The sequence below is a fragment of the Triturus cristatus genome, chromosome 12, assembly GCF_964204655.1.
Source record: "Triturus cristatus chromosome 12, aTriCri1.1, whole genome shotgun sequence".
NCBI lineage: Eukaryota > Metazoa > Chordata > Amphibia > Caudata > Salamandridae > Triturus > Triturus cristatus.
Window position 1 is genome coordinate 35,938,618 of NC_140595.1, and position 21,061 is coordinate 35,959,678.

At 44.9% G+C, this 21,061-nt stretch overlaps 1 protein-coding gene across 9 annotated transcripts in view; it reads right to left on the reverse strand.

The window, feature by feature from the left end:
• PDE4C (phosphodiesterase 4C) overlaps positions 1-21,061 on the reverse strand; it is an 895,999-nt gene that overhangs the window by 16,630 nt on the left and 858,308 nt on the right. For all 9 annotated transcript variants that reach the window (XM_085638143.1, XM_085638146.1, XM_085638144.1 and 6 more), the window contains 6 exons: positions 19,964-20,057; positions 8,380-8,549; positions 5,789-5,887; positions 3,939-4,103; positions 2,606-2,705; positions 687-841 (listed from right to left, as the gene is read on the reverse strand). In XM_085638143.1, coding sequence (XP_085494269.1) covers positions 687-841; positions 2,606-2,705; positions 3,939-4,103; positions 5,789-5,887; positions 8,380-8,549; positions 19,964-20,057 — 783 coding nt within the window. The remainder of the gene's footprint in view (positions 1-686; positions 842-2,605; positions 2,706-3,938; positions 4,104-5,788; positions 5,888-8,379; positions 8,550-19,963; positions 20,058-21,061) is intronic.

The following is a 21,061-nucleotide window of genomic DNA, read 5'->3' on the forward strand; positions in this document are numbered from 1 at the left end:
AAGAGACTTATATTGCATTAAACCACATAACATTGGCAGTTAGCCCATATACGTCATTTACTTAATACAACAAGGTCTTCAGGGATTTCTTGACCATATTTTAGGTGCACAATGATGCAGAGAATCTCAGAGGAGGGAGATAGTATAAAAGGCAAATTTGCCTGTAAATTGTACAATAGATTTTGGCTTCTTGGTTGTTAGAAAGTAACAAATATAGTTTTTGGTTAGATAATAAACATTAACAGTAAATGCCAATTTGTTGATAGGTTTTTAAAATGACAGAGATGCAGCGGATTGGAAAATAACTTAACCCAAAGCTGTTAAGAACACAATTATATTCTGAAAAGGCGCTGCTGGGTTCTGCACTACCTGCAGCATTTAAATGTCATCCGAGGGTGGGTGTAAATCACAGCCATAACATCCTGTCTTCTGCACAATGTAACAATATGCACATGTTGCCTCGATTTACGCGTGAGAGGTAGGTATACCACAATTGACGAGGCTTGAAAGATAAATGTCCAGCCCTAGATACCAAAGTCACATGACGTAGTGCTAACATGTAAACATTACTGTAAACAGGAGGTGTAAAAAAGGAACCAATGGTCTTGGCATTAAATGAACACCCTAAAGGGTGGATAACTTAAAATTCTCTGAATACCAGACTTTCCCAAATGACCAATCCTCACCATGTCTATGACCATCTTTCGTAGAGATTGCCGCTGTTTTTTGGTCAGGTTCTGAAAGATGTCGCAGTTCTCTTCCTGCAGAAGCTTAAAGCCAACAGCCAGGTGGTGGTTTTCCAAGACGGAGGCGTCATTGTACATAAGTGCTAACTCTGAGTCTACGATGGAAAGAGAAAGAGTATGTGTGACTTTTAGATACATGAGATACATTAAAAATGCCTGGGCATCTTTGCTTTGTCACTGTAATATTTAATGGAACTTTGTCCTAACCCAGTGGATAGAAGACAAGTTACAAAATATTTTCCTTTGCAACTTTGTGAGTTTCTTTTAAAGTCATTCACTTATAGCAGAAAGATTCTCTACAAAACATAGTCCTTTTGCGCACAAAACTTCTCATGTAAGTGAAGTTGGGAAAGCGTAAACTTATCAAACAAGGAATATGAAGGTTGGCAACATGCTCGGCCACCGTCCGAAGTCACGAAAGTAGATGGGCTGAGTTGAGTTTGGTAAACAGCACATTGTACAACCACTATTGCCTCACCTGAGACATTTCCAAATACATAGAGATGTATAGATTGAAAGAATGTTGAGCTTTGTGTAATAACGTTTATGATTTTGAGTCTATGCTGCTTGTAAAGAAAACTTAGAAGGATCAGTGTGGTTTCCAAGAATCAATTAAACTGTTTTTCCTCTTTCCTTTCCATAACTTCCAGGCGCTGGTAGAGTAAGGCCAATTCCCTTTAGAAACAGATATCTTCTGCATTAGGCTGTAGACTAAAAATGCTTTTTATGGGTTTTGGGTCTGTATTCCCCCTCAATGACTCACTGAAAAGATGACTCAGCGAGTTTCCTCTTAAAGGGAATGACCTACTTAGGTGTGAACTAGCTGAGTCAGACCCTGGGCAAAAAATGCAGAATACCAAGAACAGAGGTCTACGGAAACCACGATGAGGTGACTAAAATAAACCTCTTACCAAGAAGGGATTCTAAGGGAATGATGAACAAGTCTCAAACTTCGAGGTCAGGCGTAAAAATCTGAAATAATCCATTCATTCATTTGACCACATACACAGTCATCTGTTCAACTCTTCAATAAATGTCGTCCATATAGGCCTACTTAATAGCTGCTGGGTGACTGAGTGTGGGTGACATTGCTTAATTTGTGAACACATCAGTGCCAGGGCCCTTCTCAGGAGGCCACTACAGCATGCGCCAACCATTGCCCCTGCCAGCGCTGCCATAACAGCACCAACACAACTACTAACCATCACACTCCTCCAAGTGTGAAAACTCAGAGTATTCCAGGCCGCTAAAGGTATAAGAATGGCTTAGGGGGCAGGTATTAGTCATTTTAAACATCTGTTGCTGTGTGTGTCTCTAAATTGGATAAACAGCGCCACCATGCGGCAGACTATCGTTAGAGCAGTTGTTGATAATTAAGTGTCCATGCCGAGACCCGGAAACCACCGGCTCAAATTAAGCACTGGTGGGGGGAGAGAGTGAAAAAAGATGGTAAGCACAGCACCCACACTGGCTACGGTGGGGACAGCTATGAGGTCTTTTTCTTGATACCAGGTGAAACTCATGGAATGCTGCACCTTGAATCATAAGACTATTGCATGAGAAAACAATCAATACAGCAGGACCACAGGATTTTCTTTTGTTTAATGTGGATTTACAACCAAAATGTAGTCACAGTTAAAATCAGTTTCTAAAAGAAATTGCCCTCACCTGACCACGCTGAGGTGACACACTCTGCCTCAGGAGAGGACATTACTTGTTTCCACCACTAGGTGGTGGCATTCACACTGTTTGCACCTAGTTGTTTACTCAGATTACAGATCAACAGAATAAAATAGTTCACTGAAATAGAAAAAACCTAAAGGTAATGATTATGAAGTGAGGAGAGGATTCCTACTTACTTGTGTTGATCAGAAATTGATTAGACACCCCTGGATGATCAACATCATGGATTGCGCTGGCAAAAATTGCAGACAGAATTTCTAGATCAGTAAAAACAGCCTAGGATAAAGTAAAAAAAAAAAAAATTGTGAAACTGGAAACTAGAAACCTTTTCTGGGTTGCATTTTATATTTATGTGACCAATCTTGCGCAAAAAGAAAAATGAGTCTAAATGTTTGCATTATTAAGGATATGTGTATTTCTAAAGCAGAAATAGAATATTTAAAACTCCATATATCTTGAAAAAATAATTACATTTGTAACCATCTTGGAAACAGAAGAGCAAATTTAAGTTTGTACTCTTTGGTTCACGTCTACTCTTTTATGTTAGCAGTTGGAGAAACTGATTTCCTGCAGTCTTCAGACTGAAAGTTAAAATAACCGACCTCTGTCAAGACTCAGATTCCCATTACAGTTAAAAAGTTGGACCCAGATATACAAAGGGCTTGCGTTGCACTTGTGTTACGCAGCGTGACGCGAGGCATGCAAGCCCCTCAGCCAGGTTTACCAAGTAATGCAGAGCCACCTTGCGTGGCTTATTAGATCTGGAGTAACTCAAGGCAGCGCAAGTTGCTGCCTTGAGTTACTATGGGTTGGGAAGGCGTAACATGGGTGGCGCGTGGGCGTTCCCACACATCCACCTATGGTTTTTGGTGCATTGCCACATCTACTAAGACTAGCAGACCTGGGAATGCCTCAAAATGATATGCCTTCCCAACAGAGGCGTAATGAGAGAAATATGTTTATTTCTCCTTGTTATTTCCTCTTTCTACGTGCGATGCATTCTGCAGAACACGTAGAAAGAGGAAACTGCCTCTGAGTAATTTTTTGTGGAGAAATGTGTCCCTTCCTGCACAAAACAAATTCTGGCTGTAACCCAGGCAATCTTGCACCAGGGCGCAAGGCTGTCTGCGTTAGCAGTCACAAGTGCGCCAGCACAGGGAGATAGCAGGAATGCACCATATGCCTGTAAATATGGCGCATTTCTGCCCTTTCTATTTGATGTAGCACAGTAAGTTGTCTTGCTGCATTGCACCAAATGTTGCTAAATCTGCCCTAGGTTTTGAAACAAAGTATTTTTTCCCAAAATGTATAGTTTTTAAAAAGTACAGAGAATCACACCTTTGGCTGTAGCATGTAGCTATACATGCATTCCAAAAGCCGGAAGTCAGTTTTGCCTCCAAGTGACTTCAGACAATGGAAGAAGCCTGGGCTTCTATATGAAGCCAGGTTTAGGGGAGATGACACCCTAAAAAGCAGAGGGTCACTGGTGGACTTCTGGCTGATGCTCACCTCCAGAGCTGGAGTAGAGAGCAGCACGTGCGTTGACTGGACCACATCAGCCGCGTGGATGTTATTGTGGTAGGCCACGTCAGCACGGTAGTGATCCTCCAGCGTCATCATGTAGGTGATGAACGTGTCGGCTGGAATCCGGAAGGTCTTCAGCAGGTCTCGCTCCTGTAAATACAGATTAACAAACAGCTTGTTACCTGTAATGTCGAGCTGTCGCGGTGGACAATGTGCAGATAGCTGAACAAGGAGGCCTGCTCGGACCGGAGACGCGGTGAATATTTGAACAGCCACTGGGCAGGGCCACCAGGAGCAGTTGTAGAGGAGTTTCATCATTAAAAGTTGAAAAGTAATACGTTTTCTATTTTCACACAATAATCAAGTTTTGAAATTGCTCTAAATGTATAGCTTCTAGGACTCCGAGCTTGATTTCTCTATTGCTTTTGCAGCCATACCCTGAAAAGTCCTCATGGAAGTGTAATAATTTTCCTATTTCCATGCGCTGCGTTCGGCAAGTTTCGAAGTGCTCCCATTTACCTTCCTTTTCACGTTCGAAAGAGCCTTGCAGAATCACCATCTCCACCCAGGTAAAGATCACCATAGCTTGCTCAACCAGACTCACCCCGGCTATTTATCCTGACTACGGTGACCAGATGCATACAACCTCAGAGGTACGGTCTGCTGTAATGTGGTTGTTGCATTTGTCCCCAGTTCATCTCCAATCACAGTTAATGCTGCCATCATGTAGCTAGGTGGGTAGGTGCGCCTTCTCTGTTAAACCTATCTATGCCATTTCTAGAGGAATTGCTTCCGAACACAAATAAATAGACAAATACAAAGGTTGGCATCTGTGAATAGGGACATTTCCCAATTGTTTTACTGATTTCGGTTCTTAAATTAGTGGTAAGTGCATAAGCAAAAAATGTGGTTCATTAAACCATTACTCCTGGAAATTTATTACTACATAAGCTTTTCAGTTGGACTCGAGTTTTTTTTATGAATCCCCAAAAATTCTGAAACCTACTTCAAATGAACATGGAAACCTAGAGGAGCGGATTTCCCACAATTTGTAACCAGTAATGAGTTTTGCAAAAACGATCTAATAGTCCGGTTTGTAAAATTGCAAATCGGAGTGGGTCATAATCCAACCTACCTAAATAATACTACTTTGGTAGGTTGAAAATAGGGACTCACTTTGATTGGATACTATCACTGGGATGGTGGCTTGCAAGAGTCATAGGAGCATCATGCCTGTTATTACAGTTTTTTTTAACCTGCCCAATTTCCGTAAAAGAAACAGGACTCCTTTTAAAATAAATAGTATTTTAAAAAGTTCCTTTGAGAGTTGGCAGTGGTTCCCTGTAACACTGTCTACTTCCACAGAAACATTTTCCACAAGCCACAGTGTTGGAGGGCTCCAAGGGGCACCCCTTTATTTATGCAAATTAGTTACCCACCAACTGGGGATCGATACATTTTCAAGGTCATGCAGCCTAAATTATGGTTGCAAACCATTTTCAGTTTGGAACGGACACCGTAGAAACGCCCCTTACAAATGGTGTTTCAGTATCCATTTCTAATCCCAATTAATGATTCGAAAAAACTTTTCTGAACTACTAAATTGGTTAAGTACATTAATGACAGGGTTTTATTGTTTGCAAACCCACTGTTTTACCAATTTGGAAAGTTTGCGAGCGTACATCTTGGTCCATATTCCTGGTGTCAGGAAAATGGCGAGAGTTCTGGCTTTCTCCACTTAATGCCCAATCATCAGACACCTTTGATTTATCGCACAGAGCTCAGTATTAGCACTGTCGAAGAGTTCCTTCCGCCACTTTGAGGCAGTCTCTTACCTGGAATATGGTGTACATGATGACCGTCAGAGGCCGGTTTCCCGAAAACTCTGCTACTTTGAACATATCCAAGCCCCATTTGTTGGAGTCTTCAATTTCCTACACGTGGAAGAAACACATGGATTACATATACGTCTTAAGCAAGAAGGAAGTTTCCTAAGGTACCTTCCATATTACTATCTCTGTTCAGATCTGGAGGTTAATCATCGTCTTCCTAATCTATGTTTAGGTCTAATTTTAACAGTATGGAAAAGACCAGAAATGTTAACCTGGTCAACTGAAGTCACTTGACAGGCAACCTACAGCAATTTCAGGGCAACAGCCAAAAAAACACACTTAGGCCAACGTTTACTAAAGTTTGATGCAACGCAAGGTAGCAAGGAAAGTTTCTGCACGGCATCAAATGGAGAGAGCAGCAATTCACCATAGCTACTAAGATATGGTGCATTTTGGCTCTCTCGCAGCAGTGGAATACTTCTGGCTGCCTAGCGCCATGGCACATGGATGCCTGCATTAAGGGCAAGATAGTTTTTGTGCAGTGAGGGGCACCTTCCTACAAAAAACCTATCCTTTGAGGCTTATTCCTCTTTGTACGTGTGCTGCAGAATGCCTTTCAAGGCTCATAAGACTGAGCCGAAACGCATTGGGTCAGTATCCCTGAAATAAATTGCACTTTTTGAATCTCCAACACCCATCTCCAGGAACCTTTCTGGTCTTGTGGCGCAGAGTGAATGAAAGGTATGTATGTATGAATGTCCTGGCTGGCTGTGGAAGTCTAGTATGTCAGGTCGCAGTAGAGAGGTCACAGGTCACAGCTAGACTATTTGCACTTCACCCAGTGCAAGATGAGGCTTGGGCATCATTGTGAAAGGACGACTCAGTGTACCAGGCAACAATGCACCATCACAGGTTAGAAAATGGACTGCGTTAATGTTGAGAACAAAACTATTTGCAAAATAGAGGCTAGAAGGAAAAGACTTCTCTAATTCTCACACGAGACAGCACACCAACCAGCAATCACGTGGCACTGTATACAACCTAACCTTTAGGTTTCACACGAGACTGCATACCAGTTCACCCCTCATGAGACGCGTAGAAGCTTTTCTTCCAGCTCTTGCTGAAGACTTCAGACCAGCCCACTCTACACCTCTCACACATGATTACATTCCAGCACTGCTTCTAGCTCTCATATGAGACAGCCCTTTAGAGACTGCCAACCAAGCCTCTCAGCAGAAGTGCCACCAGTTAACACCAGCCTGCCAACAAGCATAACACTAGACTGCCCAACTTTCACATCAGACTGCCCACAAGTTTTTTTATTAGGGGGCTCGCGAGCACTCACACCAGACTACAGAAAAACACTCTCCTACCAGAGCTGACACCAGACTGCCCACTGTCTCTGACACTAGACATCCTCCATCGCTCACCTCCCCCCAATTCTCCCACCAGGTTGTCCATTAGCTCTGATACAAGTCTGCCCACCAGATTCTGCTCCAGACTGACAACCAGCTCTCACACCAGACCGCCCACCAGGGTAACACAAGCTAGGAAACCTGCACCACATCAGACTGCCCACCAGCGCTCACAGCAGAGCACCCAGCAGCTCTCACAGCCAAGCACCCACCAGCTCTCACAGCCATGCACCCACCAGCTCTCACAGCCATGCACCCACCAGCTCTCACAGCCATGCACCCACAAGCTCTCACAGCCATGCACCCACCAGCTCTCACACCAGGCTGCCCACCGGCTCTCACAGCCATGCACCCAGCAGCTCTCACAGCCATGCACCCACCAGCTCTCACAGCCATGCACCCACCAGCTCTCACAGCCGAGCACCCACCGGCTCTCACAGCCATGCACCCACCGGCTCTCACAGCCATGCACCCACCGGCTCTCACAGCCATGCACCCACCAGCTCTCACAGCCATGCACCCACCAGCTCTCACAGCCGAGCACCCACCAGCTCTCACAGCAGGGCACCCACCAGCTCTCACAACCATGCACCCACCAGCTCTCACAGCCATGCACCCACCAGCTCTCACAGCCGAGCACCCACCAGCTCTCACAGCAGGGCACCCACCAGCTCTCACAGCCATGCACCCACCAGCTCTCACAGCCGAGCACCCACCAGCTCTCACAGCAGGGCACCCACCAGCTCTCACAGCAGAGTACATGAACCTCACACTCCAGGCAATCCAAGGGGCATGATTCAGAGTTGGGCATTAAGAGAAGTATTTGGAGGAAATCAAATAAATCAGAGGAAAAATCACTAGTCGCATCTCGTCCGCCAGACCCTGCCTGCATCGGTGGAAATCCCACCAGTGGGTTCTCCTCACATTTCACATTTTCTCCAGGATTCGAAGGAATGCACATTAGCACACAACTCTAAACTAGTCCCTTAACTTAATGTCGTGAAGAACTGCAATCCAGCAAGACTTCACCCGTCGAACACGACCAGTTCAACATCTGATGTCTTCATTCAATACAGAAACCAAACCCCAGGTGAGGTGACCAGGAAGTGACTGGTTGCCAGAAGGCATCACCCACCAAAGCCCACACTAAAACCTAGCCCAAAGCCCGACAATGCTCACCGATGCTAACGATCCCTCCTGCTCGGTCTTGACCCCGAAGCGTGGAATACTGCAGGTGGTGAAGCTGGAGCTGTGGGTCAGCTTCTTCACCCCACTAATCTGGCACATCGGCCTCTTCTTCTTGTCCTCTTTCGATGTCGGCGACGGGATTTCCACTTCATGCTGCTTATCTAAGGACGAAAAGGAGACAGAAGCCAGATATGAGACGCGGGCCAGCCGGGATCCAAGCCCGATTAAAGTACACCGGTTCAGATCTGCATTCATCGTTAACGTCCATCAAATTTACTCTACAGGAGACAGCACCATTGAGTGTTGTTTACGAATACCTAACTTTTTGTACGGCTTATTCAGTTTTACTCAATTTAAATGTTACAATGTTATGATTTGACTTCAGTTGCATACCATTTTTTGTGACAAGTTTGGTTTTCCTATGTTTTCACTGTTTTAGTCATCCAGCAAGTTTCTCTTGAAGCCAACGTGAAATGAAATGAAATGAAAGGACATTTGTATGGCGCATGGCTACCCGGAGGCCTCCCAGCATCGCAGTGAGGGCAGGCTCCTGGCGTGATGTATGTGTGTAAGCTGAACAGACACCAGCACACTGGCACCGCCCTTGATGCACAGACTCTGAAGAGGCTTCAAAGGAACTACATGGAGAAGTAAAATGTATTTAAAAAAAGGTTATGGAGACACAAGAACATGCCATGCCTATTAAGATTGAAAAAGATATATTTTTTATAACATGAAAACCCATGTTAAGGATTCTCAGCCTAGAACCAAGAATAAGGCAAGATTTGGGAAAAGACCAGATGACGTTTACAGGAGCACTGAAGCTCTGGTCAGAATGAAGTCCACCTCCGGTTGGGCTCGTTGGGCGCGTCCTGCAGCCGGATGCAGTTTCAAACCTGCCGCCCACCTCCAATCCCACCCACCAGCTGAGCAGTGACCAATCAGAAGTCTTTACTCCTATGCCATCTGGACAGGGCCCTTTGACAGAACTTAAGCTTCTGAGAGTCCAGATGCCAATGGGCTAACGTGCACCCAGCCGGTATCACCGCGCCCGTGCTCGCCACACTAGGGTGCCACTTTATGGGGTCCACAGATAGGCGGTAAAGCCTGTCCTGCCCTCCCGCCCAGGGGCACAGTTCTTCTGGTGCACGGTGGAATTACTGTGCCAGTTTTATGTGGATGGGTTGGCAGCGGACGCGTAATTGGCTTAATGTTTTATCGCACATTAAAGAGGCAAAAATCGAAAATATTGCACATGCTGCATTTTGGTGAGAGTACAGCACCTGTTACAGGCTACCAAAATAATGTGGTCCTAAAAATACCAATTTACACATCTCTGGCAGAGGTGATATCGTAATACGGGCCAGATGTATCACAGCATCGTCCTTGGGGCGCCAAGGGGCGCGGGGGAGGGGCCACACTGCGCATCTTGCACCTCTGTCATGTCTCAAGCACAGCGCCGATTGGGGGACACCCCAGCGCCGCATCCCCCCTCGTGGCCTCGCGCACCCACCTAGAACCAGAACCCGGAGCTCCCCCGGCTGAAGGTGCATCTCCCCCCGGGGGCTCAGCTTCTCGGGCGGAGCCCCGCAGCAGGCATCGTGCCCTCCGCTTGGCAGCCTCCCGTCGCCTCAAGCCCCGAGCCCTCGCTAATATTATTTCAACACTGCCAATTGACGCAAGTTGGGGTCTAATAATATTACCGCTGCCATGGCAACGGGAGACAATGTGTGGAGGAATGTCGGTGCTTCCCTTAAACCCATGTAGTACAGACCCCCCTCGCGGGCCTTTCTTCCCGGATGGCAGGGACCAAATACCTCGCAGCCCTCAAGGTCGTGTCGTGGCTGGGTCACAAAATGCTAATTTGTGTGCCCTTCAGAGCTACACTGTGTCTTGAATTATTACTGCACAGAAAAATATAAAGACACATTCATAATCCTATTTTACATACAATCAGAGGATGTTTAAAATCTAATTATCGATTATGTCTGAGCATCATGATGGATATGACGACACAATAGGATCTAGTGAGAACAAGCAAAACACAAGGTGATGTCACTATAAAAACAGAGCACAGTGACGTCACAAAGGGTGCGACTAATACAAAAGGACACAGAGACGTCATAGAGGTGACATCACAAAGGATGGGGGATTGTAAAACAAGAGATCTTGTTGACATTACAAAGGGTGATGGGAGATCACAGGAAGGGTGATGTCGCAAAGGATGTGACTGTAAAACAAAAAGACATGGAGACCCCTTAATGGTGGCATTATAAAGAATGCTAATGTAAAACAAAAGGACATGGAGACGTCATAAAGATGACATCACAAAGAATGAGATTGTAAAACAGGACAGAATGGTGACATCACAAATGATGACGGGGATCACAGAAAGGATCACATCACAAACGATGTGAATCTAACACAAAAGGACATGGAGACGTTATAAAGGTGACATCACAAAGAATGGGATTGTAAAACAAGAGAAAATGATGACATCGGAAAGGGTGACATCACAAAAGATGTGAATGTGACCCAAAAGAACATGGAGACGCCATAAAGTTGACATCACAAAGGGTGCCGGGGGATCATAGAAAGGGTGACATCAAAAACAATGTGAATCTAACATAAAAGGACATGGAGACGTCATAAAGGTTTTTTTATTATGCTCACACAGAGTATAGAGTAGCGAGGCGCAATTAGAATGAAAGAAATGGGAACAAAAGGTGGGGGCACTACAGGTGTTTGGACAAGAACCCTCACTCACCCGAGGGTGACATGCTTCATCATCGGGTCCCTCCACACGCTGGGACCGCAAGGTACCCAGTGTGAGCTACAACTTTCCCGCAGGAAGTGTTTTTAGTAGCACGTCTATGTGTTAGTACCTCTAGGGTAAGGGTGAGGGGCAGTGTGCAACTAAAAAGTGTCTTAAAACTATCTCAATGATAGATTCCTATGTCCTAATGGATATAGGTTAAAAGCAAAGTGAAACAGGGTTATGGATATTCACCCTGTATACGGTCAACATGTTTCTGCCTTATGTGACTAAGATGTTCCAGGCATTCTTCAGGACCATAGTGTATTGTCACTCTGCTATTTAAACGTTTACAAATTATAATGTCAAAAATATCATAAATATACTCAGGCCTATATCTTGACCAACAGTGCACAGTGGCAACAAGTTCATTAGTAGGTCAGATGGCCCCATGGGCAATGTTTAAGGTCCGACTCTACCATCTTAACAGTCTCTTCACACGTAGAACTCTCTTATACGTGTGCATCTGTGATCTATGGCGACTCTGGCGGGTGACAAGTGACAATAAAAAGCATGAGGAGATATCACAGGAAGCCTGATGTCACAAAGGAAGTGAATGTAATACAAAAAGGACATGCGGACGTCATAAAGGTGACATCACAAGGGCCAGTTATGAACCACAAAGGGTATGTCGACATTACAAAGGACACGGTGACAACACAACAGCAGCAATGGTGAGACCCTAGGAAGATGACATCATAAATGAATGAGACATCACAAAAGTTCTCACAGGCGGAGGATACTCCCCTGACTGGATGTTGTATCTTATATATATTTTGTAACTCTTTTTTTTTTTTTTAGCATTTTTTGCATAGAATATCAACCCAAACCATGTCCCATTTATGGAATCTTCTGGTGTCAAAGGAATAAAGTGAAGGGCATAAAGAAAGAACAGAGCAGGTACAGGGAGAAAGGAACTAAGGGACGGAAAGACAGGAAAGGTTTAATAGAGGCAAGAGACAGGAGGGAGGCGGAGAAGGAAAGAAAAGAGGGGTACCTTGTGATGTATTTGTGATGTGTGCCAGGGCTCGTGTGCCAGTGTTCACAACATCGCCCTCCACCCACTCTTCAGATCATGGGACTACCAATCTCAGCCACATGCTGGCATTGCCAGATGACTCCTCAGACCAGCTGCTTGATGCCAGCATGCGTAGCTCTTGCTCTGGGTGGCATGCGGCGGGGCACCCCGCTTGAACTGTGCCCTCGACTGGGGACAGACTATAATTAGAGCCCTGGGTGCTCCCTCGCTGTGAAAGTTCCTGAGGATGGCAACACAAGCAAACACAAACCACGCGCCACAGCTGCAAAGAAGCGGCTACAGTAGAAAGCCCATTCACCACCCAAGCAAGGACAGAAGGAAGGCGAGCCCGGATTGGTCAGGCGGGCTGAACCTACATCTGTCATGGACGCAGGGTCACCTCCACAAAGAACTGCAGTCTAGTGCCACACACAGCAAACAGTTTGCCTATAGGTCTTAACGTGCTATAATACTACCTGGGGTGGTATCTTCTGCTAGGAAGGATGTAGGAATGCCAGCTTTTCTTTCCTGGTCTTTGTTTTATGTGCTGAGAATTATTCTTAAGTGTCTTAAAATACTTTTCTTTTATAGAGTAAAGGGGGGACTGAACATTCAGTTATTAAGTACTACCTAAGTCTTCATATATATATATATATGTATAGGATTGACAAAGCCTGCTGTGCAGGCTTAAACGCGTCTCTTTTTATGCGGGTCGTGGGAGACCTGAATAACAATAAAGAAGCCTTATCTATGCATACCTTGAGTACGTGACACTTCTTCGTTGGAGTAGGATTGTTTTCTTTGATATATATATATATATATATATATATATATATATATATGAATTTGACGCAAATCATTTATAACTGTGCCCAACTGTGGTCAGATTTTTATTCTCTCCTTTGCTTGCTTTTATGAAATGACCACTGGGGCTTGAAAACTGTAATGGTTTTCATACAACTTAGCAATTGTGATTTTAATCAGTTCTAAATCAGTCTAATAGGACTTGGTGTTTGCGCATAAACAGACACCCTCGTACTATGTGTGATGAGGTGATTAATCAGTGAAAACACCGTCTTTTGATTATACATGAAAGTATAAGTTTGTGCATAAAAACCCAACATATGTAACTGACATATTATGAATAGAAACGTGTTATTTTGAACTGCCATGTATCCAACTCTTAACGCTCATGGAACAACTGAAATACGGAGCACAGTATGTTTTCTATGTTGTTTGCATAACACATGGTCCGTCTCTTTAAAAGAGGCAGATTGCACGTTCATGCCTGACCCGTGATCAAGGAGTGCTGTAACTCCGAAACGCGTTGGGATATTATTTACCGCCGTGTGTGAATAAGCATGCGTTCATTTCAATAGGGTGCCGATGCAGTGATGTCTTGACCTGGAGTTGGGGTTCCTGTGTCGACTTGCAGTTTGTTGTGGAGAAATATTTGGAACCGATATTAGAACAGCAGGTCCATAATGAAGGCCACTATATATGCAGCGAGTTCAGGAGTTCGACATCGGCATCAGCCCACTGGGGTAATGAACTGTATTCAATATTTGGGAACGGCGGCAAACCCACTTGGGCGAAACAGAACCACCATTACCAGAATGCTTTTCATCTACGAAGGAGGCCCCCTGGGGGCGGAACTTTGATTTGAATAAAACAGGTGACTGTAATGTGCCGCTGTTTGCTCTGAATCGGCCTGTGAACAAGGGCGTAAGCCCGAAACGCTCAGGCCATTGTTTGAAGTGATCCTGTGTCTTGGCTGTTGACATCGCTGCAACTTTCATTATATATATATATATATATATATATATATATATATATATATATATATATATATATATATATATATATATATATATATATATATATATATATATATATATATAGTCACAACAAATGGCTCCTCTTTCACAGCGCGCTCACGGGTGGGTGCGAGTAGTGCGCATCAGGAATCGTAGTCCGCATTATGTATTGTCATCAAAAGGAAGGGATTACTCGCACTCCAGGATATTTTGAATATATATTCTGGAGGGAGAGTAATCCCTTCCTTTTGATGATTATATATACATATATACATACAGTGGTGGAAGTGTATTAAGAAAAAAGGGAAATGTGATGCTGTGCACAATGGGGGCAGAGCGAGTAGGCGTGGGGTGGGGTCAAAAGGGGGGCTAAAAAACCAAACTATTCCAGACCTTTTTTCGGTCTTTCACCGTCATGTGTGTACATATACATTAACACACTGCTTAAAAGTTACACAAAAGCAAATTAAGTTAAACAGTGAAAAATGCACCATCGTAGTTTTTATAATGTCTACTAGAGGTCTGTGTCTGTGACCAGAGAGCCAGAAAATTGAATCCTGGTTGGAGCAGCGGAGAATACTTAAGGTTCGTAAAACAGGCCCCTGCAGCCCCTTCGGTGCAGGGCCCTGTGTTACGGGCCTTTAAAAAGAACGCACTTCACAGCTCAGCTGGAAACTCTTTTCCAATACCACTTAAAAACAATAAATCTGTGTCATCAGGCAGCTTCAAGTGATTTCATTAATTATAGCCAATTCCAGCTTCCAAGCACCCTTCACATTTACAGATTGACCCGTTGAGCTTTTTTACACTTCTTTCAGGTCATCAGGCACCCTGGCAGGAAGGCTTGTTTAGCTGTCTGCCTGCCTTCGGCTTCCTGGAGACTCCCTGCCTTACACTCATCTGAAGCATTTCTGCTCATCATAGGAACTCCCTGCCTCCTGAGGTCACATCCCCGCCCCACACTGAGCGGGTTCAAAGCTACCCGGACATCTCGCCTCATGGGAACAAGGAATGACGCACACTGGACTGAAACTGCAAACACTTCTACCGTGTTATGATACATCGAATAATGCTACTATTGTTGTTATGTCCTTAAATTGGCCTTTTATCTTCAGAAAAACAGACTATTTCTTGAAAAATCTCTGTCATCGTTCCAGCCTCTGCAATCCTACTTAGCTACAGCGGGCATGGATGCTATGCAAGGCCGTTCTGGAAGTAATGCCAAATGCTGGTGCATAGATAAATTAATTATATGCTAAGAAAGTGTACAACAAAAAATGCCACAGTTGTGCTAGGAGTTGGCGAGATAACTAGAAAACACGCATGGCGTCCATCAGAGTAACTACAGGTATGGTCTGTTAAAAAGTATTTTTTTAAATGTATAAATGTTTGTTGAAATTTTAATCTTTATATCCCCACCCTTGTACATGAATAAATACTAATCTCCGTAAATTAAACACAAAGTATACATTTCTTGAAAAACTTTCAGCGGCTACACATCATACCTGATAGTAAGCGCTTTCCGGCTAGCCCCACCCCTCAGCTTTACTTCCACGTGCACACACTGCACCTTTGCAAATCCCTGAACAATAAAATAACCCTTCACTCTCGCCCGATGTCACTCCTGAGTTTTGCTGACTTGCACAGACTAGCTAGAGCCGGGCCAGCTTGGAACTAAACGAGGATTGTTTTTTTAATGTTTTTTTTTTGGCAAAGTTTTCCCTCTAAAATATCTGCCTCGGTTGTTTGTCTTTAGGCGTTGGGACCGGAGCCCCCTGACAACAGACCTAGTTAGTATGAGCCCCTCTAACAGGTGTGAGTAGTGCACACTTACCCAGTTCTTTATGGTCGAGGGAGTGGGCTGCATTTTAAACCAACTGATAGGGTTCTGAAGTTTATGTTGTCTTTTTGCTCGATGGGGAAGGAAGGATATTGTGTACTAATCTTTCCATTGTATTGTGCAGGGATAGATGGATGTCTTGCACTGCTGTCCTGCATGGGGAGAGAAGGATCTCTTGCACTAGTCTCTCCTCTGTCTTGTGCAGGGATAGATGGATGCCTTGCACTAGTCTCTCCTCTGTCTTGTGTAGTGATAGATATATGTCTTGCACTAGTCTCTCCTCTGTCTTCTGCAGGGATAGATGGATGTCTTGCACTAGTCTCTCCTCTGTCTTGTGCAGGGATAGATGGATGTCTTGCACTAGTCTTTCCTCTGTCTTGTGCAGGGATAGATGGATGTCTTGCACTAGTCTCTCCTCTGACTTGTGTTGGGGAGATTATTGTTTTATGTTACACTCCTGCACTTGGAGAGACAGATGACTTGCTAAGAGCTCAGATTAAAGGGCAAAGAGGTTAGAACCACTACACATTTACCTATCTTACAGACTTCAGCACCCACTCACAATGCGCCAAACTAAGGAGAGATTAGTGCAAGACATCCCTCTCTCCCCGCACAAGACACAGGAGAGTTAAGTGCACAATATCCTTCTGTCCCAATGCAGGAGAGTAGTGCAAGATATACATATCTCCCCACACACGACACAGTTGAGGTTAGTGCACAATATCTTTCTGTCCCGATGTGGGAGAGTAGTGCAAGACATCCGTCCCTTACTGCACAAGACACAGGAGGGATTAGTGCGAGATACCCTCTCTCAATATGCAGGAGAGTAGTGCAAGACATCCATCACTCCTTGCACAAGACAGAGGAGGGATTAGTGCGAGATACCCTCTCTCAATATGCAGGAGAGTAGTGCAAGACATCCATCACTCCTTGCACAAGACAGAGGAGGGATTAGTGCGAGATACCCTCTCTCAATATGCAGGAGAGTAGTGCAAGACATCCATCACTCCTTGCACAAGACACAGGAGGGATTAGTGCGAGATACCCTCTCTCAATATGCAGGAGAGTAGTGCAAGACATCCATCACTCCTTGCACAAGACAGAGGAGGGATTAGTGCGAGATACCCTCTCTCAATATGCAGGAGAATAGTGCAAGACATCCACCTCTCTCTAGACAAGATGAACTTCTGTTACACTATGCTGTCATCGCTGCCCCCTTGCTTGTGCCACCTAGGCAGAGAGGTCATTGCCCATTAGGTAGGTTACTGCACGGGCAGGGGGTCAGCAGAGTGCGATAGTGAGCAGAGAAGGGTGGATTCTGCAGAAGGATGGCATGGTTACTTACTCTCCTAAGTAACTGGGAACTAGTCCTGCTCAGTAAAGTTGTCACTGTTTTTACAGGACTAGCCTAGTCTCTTCTTTGGGTGAGAGGCTTCATTCTGACTGTGAGAGGTGGCAGAAGGCGTTCCCGGGAGAAGCCATCTGAAGCCACCCTGCTCTTGCCACCCAGGGAAGATTGCCACCCAGGAAAGCGTGCCACCCAGGGAAGCGTGGGATGTTTCTACTGTCCACACTCGGTAGATTGTAGTTCTGTCTTTGGCGCGAGAAGTGCCCAAACCTTACACGACTGGGTCCTATACATGCCTGGGTAGCACTGCACTGAACGTGCTCTACAACAAGTGACGTCAGCTGCCGTTCTTTCAACTTGGTCCCCTCAGACTCGACACCGGGCAGCTCCCGAGCTCCCGAGCCCAAAAGGCCCTCGTGTGCTGGTTGGAGTTGAAGTTCTGTAGGTCCCCCACACACCTGCCAAGCCCACCGCCCTCTAACACATACATATCTGCCAGCAAGTGGTGGGGGGCGGGGGAGTCACATTTAAGGACGGACATCGTCTCGCGCCGGCTGCCACATATCTGCACCTTCTTGAAAACCTCAGAGCGGATTTCCTGTTGTCACTTCTGTGCCCCCGGAAGTCCCTGGCGGCTGTGGTACGTGATCAACGTGAGAGTGACGGAAGCGAGCGGGGTGAAGCGGACAAAAGGTCATGACCTCGTTCTCACAGCGCCATCTGCTTCTCTGGAGAGATGAGCAGATGGAATTTGGGTCAAGTTCAGGGGCTTTGCTAATGGCTGTGGGAACAACTCGGAGCAGAAGCCGCCGGCCCTGGGAGGTGAAGGGATGCTTTCCGTATGGGGCTGTCAGACGAGCAAGCGCCATCATGGACTAAATGTGGCTAGCACTGGCTGCCCATTGACCTGATGCACTGTGGGAACTGAAGTTTTTCATGACTCTTTTATTTTTTACTCACACCGCATATTGTTTATGTTGTCCACAAACATAAAGTAAGGCCCAAACCATAGAACCAGTTCGGTGATATATGTGACCAGACCTATGGGGCACAGAACAGGCCCTTCACCGATGCCACATACAACTGCATAAAGGGCCACTGGGCACAAGAGTTGGACCAGCACCCCAGGCCTCCATGTCCAGCAAGTACTGGCCATGAACAATGCCCTTCTCCCAGTCACTGTGTCCGTCTCGCCTACTCCATGTGTGCCCTTGGGACTGTACACATGGCGCGATCTTCACCCACACCGTCTGCTCAACATCTCCTGCTCCAATACCAGGGCCACTGGAATGACGCGATTCTGACATTGCAGCATTTTCCACACAATTATTGGTTTGCCGCATTTACCATTTAATCCATCATCTGCGCATAACAAACTATGGTTTAAAGCTCAAACGGATCAAAAGTTACTAAAACACGACAACACCTATTGCTACACAGTGGACGGCCCTTCACAAAGGGTGACTGGTCATCTTTCAGTTGCTTATTGCTGTATTTAGGCGTCAAATTGGTACCAATAAAGTGAAATCTTTTCCCCGACAGTGTTACTGTGTGTAAAAATGATAAAAATAATGAAGTAAGCTAAAACAAAATGTGCTGCATTGTGCGGCGAATTTGGTTTTTCTTGCGGCAAAATTTAGTCAACTGTTCCGCACAATTCTGTTGTCACCTGCCGCATAATTCCAGTGGCCCTGCCCAATACGCACTGACCATGCGTCCGGGCAGTATCTATTGCATTCTTCCTTTTTTAAGACATAAATAAGGGAATGTAAACGGGAAGTGCAACTTTCGGGTCCCCCGAACTTCCCCGGTGCAAATATTACCAATCTAGATGGAGATGAAAGTTCGGAGAACATATGTTGCCCCTGGAAAGCTTTCATCCGTATCATAACTGCCATCATTATGAGCAATCTAAAAGATGCCCTGTAATGAGGCGTAGGTGAAGTGACAGGTGGTACTATGTTCAGGGCCTGATCATCGAGGCAAATCCATGATGTGATTGACAGTTTCTCAAGCCAATGGTTGAAGGTTTCTGAGCTACAGATAGCAGGTGTCACAGGTAATATCAATTATTGCATACTTATGGTTGTATATTAACATTTAATAGTGATAGTTACATCTCATCAGTAGTTATAACAAATAAGGTAAACAACATTGGAAACAATAGTTATATTCACAACTGATTGCTTAATCAATTGAGCGACAGCCAGTAGGTACTCAGAAGACACCGGCTGCTCAACCAACTGAGCTACAAACAAGAATTTGTGCATCAAGGTGTGTGGTACAATGGGAATGCAGTGTGCTTGCCTTTATACTGATCACAGCCACATCGCACCCCACCTGAGAGACCTACACTGGCTCCCTGTCAACAAGAGGATAACTTTCAAACTCCTCACCCACGCACAAAAGGCACTCCACAACACCGGACCAAAGTACCTCAACAGCCGACTCAGCCTCTACACCCCCACCCGCCATCTCCACTCCGCAGACCTCGCCACCGTCCCCCGCATCCGAAGAGTGACCGCCGGCGGCAGATCATTCTCCCACCTCGCCGCCAAGACATGGAACACCCTCCCCATCTGCCTACGGCAGACCGAAGACCTTCTGACCTTCAGAAAACTTCTCAAGACCTGGCTCTTCGAACAGTAGCAGCTTCCCACCCCCCCCAGCGCCTTGAGACCCTCACGGGTATGTAGTGTGTTTTACATATGCCGTGATTGATACTTAAATAACTCACCTAAAAAAGTGCTGGAGATGTATTCGGAGACTTGGTTTCCAGAGCGACTCGTTTCTGACAAGTGTGTTAATTCTCTATTCAGCATCCTTTTAAACTGTAGAAAAGTAAACAGGATTAAAAAATAAAGTAAGAGACAATATGATGGAAGAATTTGATATGATCACAACATACGTGAGAACTTATGGTGAGGTACATCCGAGCTGCACATATAATTCACCTATTTATTTTCAAGCTATAGGAAAAGTTTGCCATTTACCAAAGCAACTTGTATTTTATTACCTTGTCCAATGTCTTTTTCATTTTTTTGTGTAACTTTTAATGTTCCCTAAATTCGATTTTTCTCTCTTGTTCCCCGTGTTCAAATATTACCTTCCCTTGTTTTTCTCAAATCTTTTAACACTACCAATTTGTTTTATTCTCACCCTCTGCTTGTAGTTTTCCACCAGGTCTTCTCATCCCACGAGTGGCTTATCCACATCGCATTCAATTCAGAAACTCACCTGTAGCAATTATACAGACAACCCTCTTCCCCTGAAGTTGATGCATGTTGGTTTATACATTAAACACAGTTGCCATGGCCTAATTTTGTAAGGGGAATTGTATAAAATACACTTTGGATTATCTTGAAAGTAATGGTTCTTCATCCACTTCTTCTGTGGTAGTGTAAGTAATTTTCCTAGTCTCCGTAGAAAAAAGTCTCTCTCAGTACAGTTGGTAGTTTAAGCCGTCCATCCATTTATAAAAAGATCGGATTAAGCCAAACTCCTTTTGAAATAGGTTAACTCATCTGCCCATTTGTAGTACAATAGATTCTCATACACCCATTCACGATACAATAGGTTAACTCATCTGCCCGTTCGTAGTACAATAGATTCTCATACACCCATTCACGATACAATAGGTTAACTCATCTGCCCGTTCGTAGTACAATTGATTCTCATACACCCATTCACGATACAATAGGTTAACTCATCTGCCCGTTCGTAGTACAATAGATTCTCATACACCCATTCACGATACAAGAGGTTAACTAATCTGCCCTTTCGTAGTACAATATATTCTCATACACCCATTCACAATACAATAGGTGAACTCATC